The 12,491-nt window shown below is 43.6% G+C and overlaps 2 protein-coding genes across 9 annotated transcripts in view; both read right to left on the reverse strand.

The window, feature by feature from the left end:
• Positions 1-6,399, reverse strand: part of irf2b (interferon regulatory factor 2b) — a 22,042-nt gene extending 15,643 nt beyond the window's left edge. For 2 of the 3 annotated variants that reach the window (XR_004213825.1, XM_031876437.1), the window contains exons 1-7: positions 6,170-6,399; positions 4,236-4,328; positions 4,039-4,138; positions 3,127-3,303; positions 2,977-3,023; positions 2,389-2,524; positions 1,773-1,925 (exon numbers count right to left, since the gene is read on the reverse strand). Coding sequence is in view for 2 of the 3 variants with exons in the window: in XM_031876437.1 (XP_031732297.1) it covers positions 1,773-1,925; positions 2,389-2,524; positions 2,977-3,023; positions 3,127-3,303; positions 4,039-4,138; positions 4,236-4,322 (700 nt within the window). In the remaining variant the exon portion in view is untranslated. Of the gene's footprint in view, positions 1-1,772; positions 1,926-2,388; positions 2,525-2,976; positions 3,024-3,126; positions 3,304-4,038; positions 4,139-4,235; positions 4,329-6,079; positions 6,117-6,169 lie in introns of those variants that run through there. The other variant, XM_031876438.1, reaches the window with a different exon arrangement.
• Positions 6,400-8,864: 2,465 nt separating this feature from the next.
• The window catches only part of casp3b (caspase 3, apoptosis-related cysteine peptidase b), a 6,633-nt gene continuing 3,006 nt past the window's right edge, over positions 8,865-12,491 (reverse strand). For all 6 annotated transcript variants that reach the window (XM_031876449.1, XM_031876450.1, XM_031876452.1 and 3 more), the window contains 5 exons: positions 12,280-12,440; positions 11,415-11,543; positions 10,986-11,161; positions 10,066-10,186; positions 8,865-9,931 (listed from right to left, as the gene is read on the reverse strand). In XM_031876449.1, the coding sequence (XP_031732309.1) occupies positions 9,699-9,931; positions 10,066-10,186; positions 10,986-11,161; positions 11,415-11,543; positions 12,280-12,440 (820 nt within the window). In that variant the 3' untranslated portion in view covers positions 8,865-9,698. The remainder of the gene's footprint in view (positions 9,932-10,065; positions 10,187-10,985; positions 11,162-11,414; positions 11,544-12,279; positions 12,441-12,491) is intronic.

Genomic DNA, 12,491 nt, shown 5'->3' on the forward strand with positions numbered 1-12,491 from the left:
GAGAGGTGAAAAGGGTGATAAGCCCGAAACCCTGTCGGGGGGGGGGGTGCTCCGAGAATTTTATTTTAAATATGAGGTTTAAAATGTAGCATTCTGGTGTACTCTGAGAAGAAAATTAAGTGATAAGACATTTCCTTTAAGCAAAAAAACTAATTTATTATTCAGTTATTAATCACTATTTCAGCTCTATTATTATTAACCTTTATTTAGACAAAATCCATAGAGACCGAGGTCTCATTTTCAAAAGTTTTAGTCATATAAAAACAAAGATAGCAAGAGTAGCAAGAACCATCGCCTATACAAATAAAGTGATTCGTTTTCATTGAACCCTGTTACTGTATGGCTTCATATTAACTTCCACTGTTACTGTACAGCTGTTAGAATTGTGGCCTATCTTCTATTTGCAATTAATATGCATTCAATCCAGTTCAATTATTTAAATGAAAATGATAATCTACTCTGGCTAAAATAGCTTATCAAGAGTAAAATAATAGCTGTGATCTATACACTCCTCTGCATTATCAACCTGCTGAAATGAAGGTACAGGCACCTTAACACTCTCATTACTTCAGGGTTATTGGGAGCAACGTGGGACTGTTGGTACACTGGCTGTGGTCATCACAGTGAACATGTCTGTCAGTGTGATGAGAGGACACGTGAGCCCTTGTTGCTGTAGTTCATCTCCTTGGAGCAGAGGCTGCATTTAGCATACCCTGCCTTATCAATGTATTTAAAACACTGTGACAGCGGGAAGCTGTACTCACGTCTGTTTAGACCTCCACCTTTATCCAGGCCCAGCTCCACCTTTATCCAGGCCCAGCTCCATGTTTATCCAGGCCCAGCTCCACTCACAGCTCAGCCCTGCGTCAAGCTGCGCTACACAACCAGCCTCCTCTTCCTGAAGCTCTTTGACCTCATCATCTCATCAGTATCTGGGCCTCACTTTTCGTTATCTTAAACGTTATTATCACCACGAAATCATCCTCATTCTACTTTGAGTTAAAACAAACAACCTGCAACCAGATGCCCCGGTGTTTGGGTTTAACGTTAATGAGCGACCGCGTGAACTGAACCGGAACACGGGGGGGCTGCATGTTTCATCACGTTGCGTTTTTTTCCTCCTAAATCGCGATAATGACGAACGTTAACAGTCGACAAAGTTCTGCATGCAGTGGACGTTAACTTAACCCAGCAAGTCTGAACGGTAACGGAACATAACGTAACTTAAACTTTAACGGAGGGAAATGAAGACGCTGTACACATCTGAACGCTGATTGGCCAAGACTCGACACGTCAAAGATGTTCTATTGCGAAGATCACGACATCACATTTTCTCCTCGTGTCACTCCAATCTGAGAAACGCTGGCTGACAACTCGGCGTAAATGAACGACATGAAAATATGAATATAACACATTTCCATGACTTTTCCAAAACTTTTGGGATTTTATCTTTTCAAGCACTTTTCCAGGCCTGGAAATAACCATTTTAAAATTCCATGACCGTACGAACCCTGAATAATCCACACCAGATAATAAGAACTGATTTGGGCTGGTGTGTTGTAACACACACATACCATTGACCATGTCCTAGAAAGCTGCTGCTTTGTATGTATGGTAACCACCACGCTCTCAAAGGGTTGCTCTGCACAACTGGTCACAAGTGGGGTTCCCATGTAACTAACCTATTTACGCTGCTCATCATAACAACGATATGGTAAACTATGATGTATGCGTGTGTGTGGGTGTGTGTGTGTTTGTGTTTGTCGTCTCACCGCCGCATGAAGACACAGGAGAGATCTGGAGCGGGTACGAGTGGGAGGAGCTCACAGTCTGCTCTTCGTTCTCAGTGGTCACTTCGATGGTCTGACAGACGAATGGCAGCTGCTCGCTGGCGATCATGTGGTCTTCTATTGAACTGTGAATGGCTGTGAATGCACACGCCCGATACGTTACGACAGGCTGAACACATGAATTCACTCTAGTGCTGTAAATTAATTATTGATCAGTACATCTGAAGAGTGTGTTAGTTACACATCCACCCACTGATGAGATAATGTTATCTCCATCAGCATATGCATATACATACATACATATCCATACATAAATATATATATATATATACATACATACCATAATAAGTACTAATTAGAAACCATTCCTCTTGCCAGTATAGGAAAGCAGTTTGCAGATACTGGATGTTCTGGGGCATGATTTAGTTATTGTGCTGTGAACGTTCAACAACAAGGCAACCAGACAGCCAGGACCATTAGAACGTAACTAGCAACATGTCTGTGTTTAGAGTGAACTCATCCAAGCAGAAATGTAAAACCAGGTACGACTGTACACAGCCCACAACTACATGAATGAAGCAGAGTGCTGGTGTGGTACCTGAGGCGCTGTCCGTCATGGTGAACTCCAGTGGTTCCTCTTTGATCACTTCCAGTTTGATGACGTCCTGCATGGTGTAGTCAATAGGTCCCACATGGGCTCCAGGAGGAGTCCTGTCTGGAGATGGAGAAGCTACCTGATGGTGACAAACGATTGATAATTATGTCCAAAAAGAAGAGTGACTTTAATGTTACAGGAGCAGATGTGATGAACACCTGTACCAGCAGTAAATACAGAGCAGAAAACCTTTCATGTACACACAGACGTTCATTCATACCAGTTGTATGCACACCAGTAACTCACGTCCACTCAAACACAGGGTCCCTGATAGAATAGCATGATGATGAGAAACCAATCAAAGAGCAGGGGTGTAGTGATACAGTGCACCGACATTAGTAAGCTTCATGCTGATGGTTTGTCATCAGGTATTTAGCTATAACAGTATACTTCTAAGTGAGGCTTATGAACAGTTTATAAACAGCTAAGACCGGACCAGGACACAACCGGATATTGATGCCGCAATCAAATGTTTTTAAGAAGGTTGAGTCACGTGTGAACAACTCCTTGAGGATGTATGTGTATGTCTACCTCTTTATTTCTCTTGGGCCTCCCCTCCTTGTCCGTCTTCTTCTTTCCTAAATGGACATACAGACAGAAACACAACAGTTTTCAGAAATCCATTTAAAAGCCTCAGTAAATATAGACAGCTCAAATGTGTAGCAGTGATGGTTAACCCACCTTTCTTCATGCTTCTCTCTGAGGAGGAGAGCATCTTATAGACCCGGAAGGCATTGGTTCCCTTTTTGATGCTTTTGTCCTTCACCTCCTCGATGTCCGGCAGGCTGTTCATGGCACAGCGGAAGTTCGCCTTCCACGTTTTGGGATCTGGACGGTCTATGCTTGGCTGGTATTTACCTGCATGCACACAGAGACAGACAATCACAGAAGGTTGACCAAATGTATAATTTTAAATATCACATGTGTTACTACAGAGTGTCACAAAAGTCACTATTGTCTTCCTGGCACAGAATTATTCAATTATGATTACTTCATATATTCTGCAACTTGCATTTGTCCACTTATACTGCTGGGTATGACACATCATACACACGTCACAGACAACTAAGACTGTAACTTAGTTATTACTATTTAGTTTGACAACAGCTGATATAATCAAACCTTTTTTCCCCCCAAAGATTTAAAAAATATAAATATAAAAAAACATCATTTCTAAAAGTTAAATAGGAGTTTGTAAATCTCATAAACACTTTTGTACAACTATTGTAAGTTAAGTATTGCTAGTGAGTATTTATATCACCAACAAACTGCGTCTGGACACTCCAGCTGATTGCTAAGTGGGTTCCTTTGAGCTGCTTCTCTGAAATAAATTATATTTCCCACTGAGTATTTCTGACTTATTAAAAACATTTTCCTCTCGACTGATGCAGTAAGGAGTTGTGGGACTTTCTACTCCCACTGTGTGCTCCCTAACAGAGGAACCTTTAGAGAAGCTTTCTCTGGCCTAAACTCCTACAACTTGGATCATTTTGTTTTCTTCCTAAAAAAAAAAGATTCTTTGATTTTAGACAGAGAACCTGTGCGGTGTCTGGTCTGTATGACAATGAGTGTGTGGTTAGATGTGACTGTTACCAGTATGTATGGCCCATCTCATGAAGAGCGGAGCATCTTTCTCAAGGTCCCAGCCATGACGCGCAGCATGCATCCACGGGATCTGGAAGATTCGCTTTTCCTAGAGACATTCACATTGTGTCAGCTCTCAAAATATCATATCAGCGCGTGTGTGTGTGTGTGTGTGTGTGTGTGTGTGTGTGTGTGTGTGCACTTACTTTGTTAACCCATTTGAGTCCTGGTATCTGACAGGAGTCGATCTGTTCCTCCAGCCACGGCCTCATCCTCATTCTCTCTACTGGCATTGTATTCTGTGAACATATTGTTTATTATAGATATCTTCTGTATGTTTGATGACAGATTACATTTCAATTCAACAAGTATTTTCTTCAAAAGTTGCTACATTATAGTATATTATGACAAAAAAAGGAGTTGGATTTAGGACAGACAACAAAACCAATATGAAAACATAATGGCTATGTGACTATATGGCTACATAACCAATGTGAGAGGAAGCAACCACTTAAAGGAACAGTGCGTAGCATTCACAGGGATCTATTGGCAGAAATGGAATAGAATATTAATAAGTATGATTCTTTAGTGTATGCTCACCTAAAAATAAGAATGGTTGTGTTTTAGCTTAATATTCATACGGAGCGCGTCTTCCCTGCACGGAGCGCGCCACCATGTTTCTACAGTAGCCCGGAAAGGACAAACCAAACAGTGGCTCTAGCGAGGGCCCTTCATGTTTTCACGTGGGAGAAGTTTCAGTTGGTCGCCATCTGCGACCTCTCGCTAGATGCCTAAGGTCCCTAGAGGCCTAATCCTAATCCTACACACTGCACCTTTAAGGTTAGTTTTTATACAATCATCCTTTGAGAGCAAAACAAAAAAAGGGAGAGTTCCATCCATTTTATCTGTGGTCGTAAAGATAAAACTCCTGCCAAGCCCATGACAGTGAACTCGCACTATCTCGACAGCTCCTGCAGCCGTGCAGTCCACATATTGACCCTCTTTGTCTGGCTGCATTAAATCTTGAATGACACATTTTAGAAGACAAGAGTGGACGACAGGAAGAAGTAAGAGACGTTAACGAATGCAGCATGTTCATCTCAAACAGCGGGCCAAAAACACCACCCACCCCACCCCGTCTGATTTAAGAGCAGGGTTATGATCTCTGCTGTCTGGTGTGATCAAAGTCCGCTCAGCCCAGTGAGCCACCGCACTGCCTCCTGACAGGAGAGTGAGCTTTCCCAACAGGTCAGACAGGGTGACATGGCGCAGCATCAAGTGCAAAATAGGATCCATTTTCATGAGCCACAGTCTCCAAGCTTCTATATAACCATGGCCAACGTTGAAGAGGTGGTAGTAGGAATAGTGTACAGTATGTTAGTTATAATTGTTGGACAGAAAGTTTGTCCAGCTGGAGTCGTAAAAACATAGTTAAAATGCAACAAACGGCAAGAAAACCATGAGGATAATTCAATAACTCAGTGTCAGACCAACACTGCTGGTTATATTACTATGTAGCAATGTGTTTTTTTGTCTAATTGCATGAGTCACATTTACTGTTTCTTTTCAATAGATAGTTAAATCGCACCGGCAGGCAGGCTGTGTGAGCATTTAACTCAAACAGGTCTAAGTTGCAGAACATGACACGTTACTTGAGGTGCAGTTCAAATGACATACTTCTGACAGCACTCTAATTTACTAACACACGCACGAACACCTGAATACAGCATGAATAATGTTCACAGGCAAACCAGTTTCCCTCACACAGCAGTTAAAACTACAAAGCTTTTAAACATGTCAAACTGACAAAAAACACTCCCTTTAATACTACGTTACCAGATATTAATAAAACGAAAAGTCCCATGCATGTTAGCTGTGACTTCTGGGAAATGTTCGTAACAGGTATATTTAGTATTTCAGTTGAATAAGGGGTCACGTCTGTTTGTCTGCTAGCATGCTGACCCACAAACGAGCCGAGGCAAAAGTGAAAATAAATACCGTAGCTAGTCAACAAACGCAGAGAAGAAACTACAGCAGTACTTTCACTTACACATCGAGCTAGCGAGCCGTCATGTCGTCCTGTGGGAAGCCTGTGCCAGCGCGAGACAACGGCGTTAATATGCGGAAATAAAAATGTTACCTGTTCAGTCCGGACGGCCTGCAGCCTCACGGTCCCGCTGTCACAATATCAAGCGGCGCTGAAGTCCGACAAGTGAAGTTGTTTGTGGTTTTAAGCAGAAAAAAGGAAAAGGGTGGCCGTCGTTTATTTCTGTTTCTGTGTCCAGACCGAAAGCAAAACAACGGCTGGTTCGGGAAGTGGGGGCTCGAGCTGGAAATCCCCCTCCTGCTCTCGTGCTCTCGCTTTGGGTCGATCCGAGCGGCGTCGCGGAAGTCACTTGGCCGCGTGCGCGCCCGAACGAAGAGGGCTCACTCTGTTTCTCATTTCTTGGTGCCACGAAAGCCAACCGAGCCGTCTATGCAGCCACCGCGCGCCGCCTCTCGTGCTTTGTTTATTTATTTAGCACATTGATGAAAACACTAACAGAGCAGTACTAAAACTAATGTTAGAAAGAAGGCTGTTTTTTTCATTTGTAGTCCCTGGACAAATGTTACTATAGTCACCCTAAGTGTATACAAAATTATAAAATTAAATAATAAAATTAAATTACCCCGTGTACCAGTGTCCTATATAGATAATACAATTGTTGCAAATATTTACTCTCAATACTCTTCTTTGTAATTCGAAATAATCACATTGCCACCGCAATATTGTTGGGCAATGTTTTTAGTCATTTTTTATTTATTCATTGCTGTTTTGATTTTTATTTCTGATATATCTTTGAGTTTCCTTAAGTTGTTTGTTTTATGATCTAAATGTAACACCATTTAGTATCGTTTCCCTTTTTTTTAGTTATACGGTTGAGAACCATTGTCGATGATATTCTACGTGTACACCGTTATTCCAACAAAATATGTAAGGTTGAGTAAACAACTAAAAGTGTGATTTACAGTTGACAATGTTGTCAAAGTTCAAGAGCGTCGGAGCACATTTGGGGGCTGAGGGATGCCCACTTTTGAATCATCCTCTTCTCAAACATAGACGATCTTTGAGCTGGATTTCATTTTCACTTCCTCTGCTGTGTCTCCTCCTCCCCTTCCCCTCCCCTCCTCGTCCACTCCACCCTTTTCTACACGGCTAATGCTGGAAACGAAACAAGAAACTTGAGGCGCGTGTGTGTGTGTGTGAGTGTGTGTGAGAGAGAGATTAGATGGCCCACCTGCTGCTATTATGAAAGTGCAGATTTCCACTATATTTGCCTGCGCCGAACAGATGTCCAATAGTTAGAAATGTGGGTTCGAAAGACGAGCAAAGTACATTTTTACACTGAACACAGAAGTTTCCATTAGGAAGTTGTTTTGCAGACTTACCAAAACTGCACCATTCATTAACATGATTTAAAACAGAATTGTATCTGAATATATATAGCAAATGATAATATTGGTTGCATAGGCTTGTAAAAATAATGAAAGTGTATTAATTTGTATTATTGTAGGGATGTTAAAACCAAAGCTTTAGAATAAAAAACACACAAAGCAGCTATTCAAGCAGTAACGTGCAAACTTCGTACATCTTCAGATGAATACAGTCTGCCCCCTACATGGCCCTTTCTGTTTACAGCAAAGAGAAACCATAGCACAGTACAGGAACAGAACATGTGATGTTTGAATAAAAAGCACTGTTATTTGAACTAAATATATGTAAACGGTGACAGGAAGACGTTATGAACGTCAGGTAGCAGCCATCTGGACCAGCAGGGTCAGGGTTATCTCCCTCTGACACACACACACACACAAACACACACACACACGTGCAGCCAAGACTGGGGAGGGGTCTGATAAACTAATAGAGCAACATAATACTTTGAACAAGGGTTATTTGTATACTACGTCTTGCTGTTAAAGTATTGAGACACACAGAGACAAGAGCGACAGCTGGAATGAAACATGGCACCTGCTCGTCTGCGCGTGCACCAAGGGGTTAAACGTGTAACCACAATGTGAGTTCCTGGAATGGCGCACCTCTGAAGCGCTGCTGATTCATTACAGAGAGACGGACCCTCAGAACTGCGCTACACGTCTCTCTGGCGCCCTCTAGTGGCCGTGCGCTCACATGTTTCACCGCTGACTTCCAAAAGCGGTCCTTAGAAACTGTTAATCATTCACGTGAAACTGCTTTTGGACAATACTCCCAAAGCAAAGTACACAACCGGGCTCTACAGCAGGTTCATTGCCTCTGTCGATGTGGATGTACGGACAGGAGAGTCGAGATGTTCTACAACGAGGCGCACGAATAAGATGAGAAAAACAGCAGGCGGCCAAGTCCTGACTCACTATTCACTCTGTTATCTCCAGGCCTCAATGTGTCAATAGATTAAATACAAAGCAGCCCTGATATACAGTGTAATATTAAATGTTCTTGCCAGGTGTTTGGGTGATTCTGCTGCCACCTCCTGGTACAGAAGTCCTCCAATAATCACACAAAAAGAAGCTTCACATTGCTCCAAATAAGCTGCAGGAGACTGACAGCAGTTCGACACATTTGGTAAAGAAATGGATGTGAAATAGTTTGTTTGTTTTGCATGTTTATTTTTTTTAGACCTATCTTTCCCAGTTCGTACGGAGTTATATTTGAGTTTTCAATGTGACAAATATTATATAGCGACACAATAATACAATAATAACTTCTCCCAGTGCTTCCCTACTGACGGATCATCCTGCTCGCGATCCGAGTGGAGACAAAACAAAACGAGGACCACAATGGAAATAAACTTTGCTTTATTGTTTGTATTCTGGACAATGGCTTTGTCTGTAATCGTATTCAATCCATCATCAATCCCAGCTACCTGTATGCAAGCATCCCCAGAGTACAGCGGTAATGTCGTACAAAAAGCAAGAACTACAGTGGAAGTATTCTAGATATTCTACTACAGTACTCACACTTATCATGAGCATCATGATCATTATCAGAGTGCTGCTCGGCTCGATTAAGGTGGATTCATCTCGGCTACATGAGCATCACTACATTTTTAAAGAGACAGTGAAACCAACCTTTTGTGTTTTCATGTGATGAAGGCCTGATGTTTTATTTCACTCTGTGCATTTATTTCATACACAAACTGTTAAAAACAGACACATTGTACATGGTAAACCCACTGCTTACCCTTTAAATATACAGTATTATTAGAAGAAGTCCACATCTCCACGACCTTTGCTAATGTTTATGTGTGCAGTCGCTGAAGCAGGCCGAGTGAAAACACATCCCTGGAAACTGTCCCCACACCCGTAAGTATCTTTTCTGCAACACATGACCATCAAAGATAGAATGAAAACTGGCTTAGACCAAACACTAAAAATAAAAATCATTAAATAAAATAATCCAGGCTCCCCATAAACCGCTCTGATCTGCTCCCTTTTCTCCTAGTATTGTTAATGCATGTGGGTTCTCCTTGGAGTCACAATAAAACTAATGCTGTCCTGTTTTACATGAGCTATGCGATACAGAAATGTGACGACGGTGCAATGGATGAAAATGGAATTAGCGATACCAGCATGGTCCCTTCTGACTCAAGCTTCCCACAGGCTAGTCGTTGTTAAAGGTAAAGACAGTCTTAATTTTTAGGGAAGTAGAAGTCTTTGGTCAGCATGGAGACGATGCAGGGGATCTGCTTCTTGCCGCTATACCCGGGTAGGTTGGAGGCGGACTCAAAGCTCAGCGCCACCTTGCGGTTGACCCGGGTCATGATCTGCATCAGCTCCAGCTCTCCGCTGAAACGCAGCAGCATCTCGCACAGCGACTGCATGAACCACGACCCGTTCCGAGTGTTCCTCCACGAGTAGTAGCCTGCAGGACGGTTTGCTGAGTTAAATGCTCGTGAAACAAGGTGCACATAAACAACAAACGTACTCACGTCCTATCCGTGGTTTCACGGGTAGGACGTGAGTTGTTTGATAGAAAAGGCTTCCATCAGAAGTTACCTGGAGCGGTGGAATAAGCGTACAGGAAGTCGGCCTCCACAGGAATCCTCTCCGACGTCTGCGCGTCGACACTGTCGGCCTCAATGAGGGATCCTCCGTCCAGGTCTGACCCGCGGCACGCCTGGATAGGGTGACAAGGAAATCCAGGTGCACAAGGTAATTGTATTGCACATAGTCACTCAGCAGATTCTATGACAACATATCACCACTCTAACCACCGTTGTACGATCCACTAGCAGTGCTCCTTTGCTTTGTATTATCTATTTGTGCTACTGTTTGTTAGTTTTACATAGTTTTTCACCATCAGCACCAAACACTGGTGCTCAGAAAAGGGCGCTATGTGGACACAGGCCTTCCACTACGAAACAAGCATCTACAGGAGCCAGATCAGGGGTCACTAACAGCATCTACAGGAGCCACGTCAGGGGTCACTAACAGCATCTACAGGAGCCAGATCAGGGGTCACTAACAGCATCTACAGGAGCTACATCAGGGGTCACTAACAGCATCTACAGGAGCCAGATCAGGGGTCACTAACAGCATCTACATCAGGGGTCACTAACAGCATCTACAGGAGCTACATCAGGGGTCACTAGCAGCATCTACAGGAGCCAGATCAGGGGTCACTAACAGCATCTACAGGAGCTACATCAGGGGTTACTAACAGACGGACCGCGGTCCGAATCTGGACCCAGACGACGAGGTCCATATGTGGATGTCCACTCAGTGTTGATGAAAAATGTAGTGAATTAAAGCAGTAGATTCCTCAGTGCAATGCATCCTGGTACATGTAGGCAGGAGGACTCAGCTTTACTCATTATAGCACGCGCCGAGGAATGGATTGCTTCACCTGACTACATTTACCATCATCACGGACCGGACGTCCACATAGAAGGAGCAGAACGTTCCCGGTAACTCGCCTGTATGAAGAAGAGCTTGGGTTTCCCCACCAGACTACTGCAGCGATCTCCTTTAAAGTGCTTTGTCAGCTCTTCCAACTTTTCAAAGCCGTCCGTGCCGTATATCACCCCCTCGTCTCCATGACTCAGCAACACACAGGCGAACGACGCCCTGTCACTGTGGTCCTCCTTGGACACTAGGGACACAGAAGAACAGATGGAAAACGAGACTCTCTCATTTCAATTAGCATTCTCCTGAGGAAAGCGCTTTTAGCATCTAGCAGTTTTAGTTCTCACGCTGAAAGAACATACAGGTCCTTTCATGGACGGGTACTGAACAGTTAGCTGTTTTAAAAATGAATAAAGATACATCTAAAGATAAGCAGATGGGGAGCATGTCACTTCAGCAGTGGAGACCTCGGCTGAACGACAGAGTGTAGATGAGGTCACCTTGATACAGCAGTTGTTTCATCTGCTCCGTGGTCTGGTCGTTGGCCACGTTGACCTTATAGCCCAGCTTAGAGAAGGTCTTCACTGCATCGGCGGCATCCACATCCGTCCCGTTGCGAGCACTCATGCCTGGAGAGACGCACAAAAACCACAGGTAGGAATGCAGCAGACAGACACAACACAACACAACACAACACAGGTTAGAGTTCAGACTGACTGACTATCGGATCCTTTTTCATGACAGATGTTACTACATTAACGTAGGCTGTGTTCATTCCAGAGCCCCAGTAAGCCACGACAGTGACAGTGATCAGCATCAAGACACCAGGACACTAAAACTGATTTTATTTTATTATGTACGCCTGTGACGTGTCAGAATGTCTTCTCTGTTAAAAGACCTAAGCTGTGGTCGAGTTGCCAAAAATAAAAAGATGTCCTGTGTCATTTCCTAACCACATTCCCTTCACCTCGATGGAAGGAGAGTTCATGAAGATTGAGGGAAAGACCCCCGGCGGTGCTAAGAGAATCATGCGACCTTATTGCTGTGGGTTTGCCTTGTCTTTAAATGCTGCTGCAAGGAATTGTGGGACGGCATTATCTCCTTTTCGTTCGTAAAGGATGGTCGAGTTCGACCAGCTCTTATCACGGCCGCTACGTAGACACATCCGGGTCATTACACGCACTGTGCGCTCCAACACCCACACTACCACACTATTCAGTATGTCCCGATACATCGTGTGACAAAACATACCACTATGTTCTACTATGTTTGTTTAGAAGGTTATTACAGCTACAGAACGTCTGTGCAGATGACCATGCCATGACAGACACAGGTATGTGTTTGTGCATCAGCGGGTGTAGTTACTTGTGCTTCTGTGGAAGTTCTTATTGTTGATGATCAGGCAGGTTCCCATGCGGGGATAGTCCATGTTGTAGCGGTACGGGTCAGAGCCAGCTGTGTTACTGCTGAGGGCCGAGTCCATCTCCTCAGCTGTCCTGCTGCTGCCTTTGGGCTCTGCATTTGGCCTGAACACACACACACACACACACACACACACACACACACACACACACACA

Source organism: Anarrhichthys ocellatus, unplaced genomic scaffold (assembly GCF_004355925.1).
Source record: "Anarrhichthys ocellatus isolate YVR2014 unplaced genomic scaffold, GSC_Weel_1.0 scaffold109, whole genome shotgun sequence".
Taxonomy (NCBI): Eukaryota; Metazoa; Chordata; class Actinopteri; order Perciformes; family Anarhichadidae; genus Anarrhichthys; species Anarrhichthys ocellatus.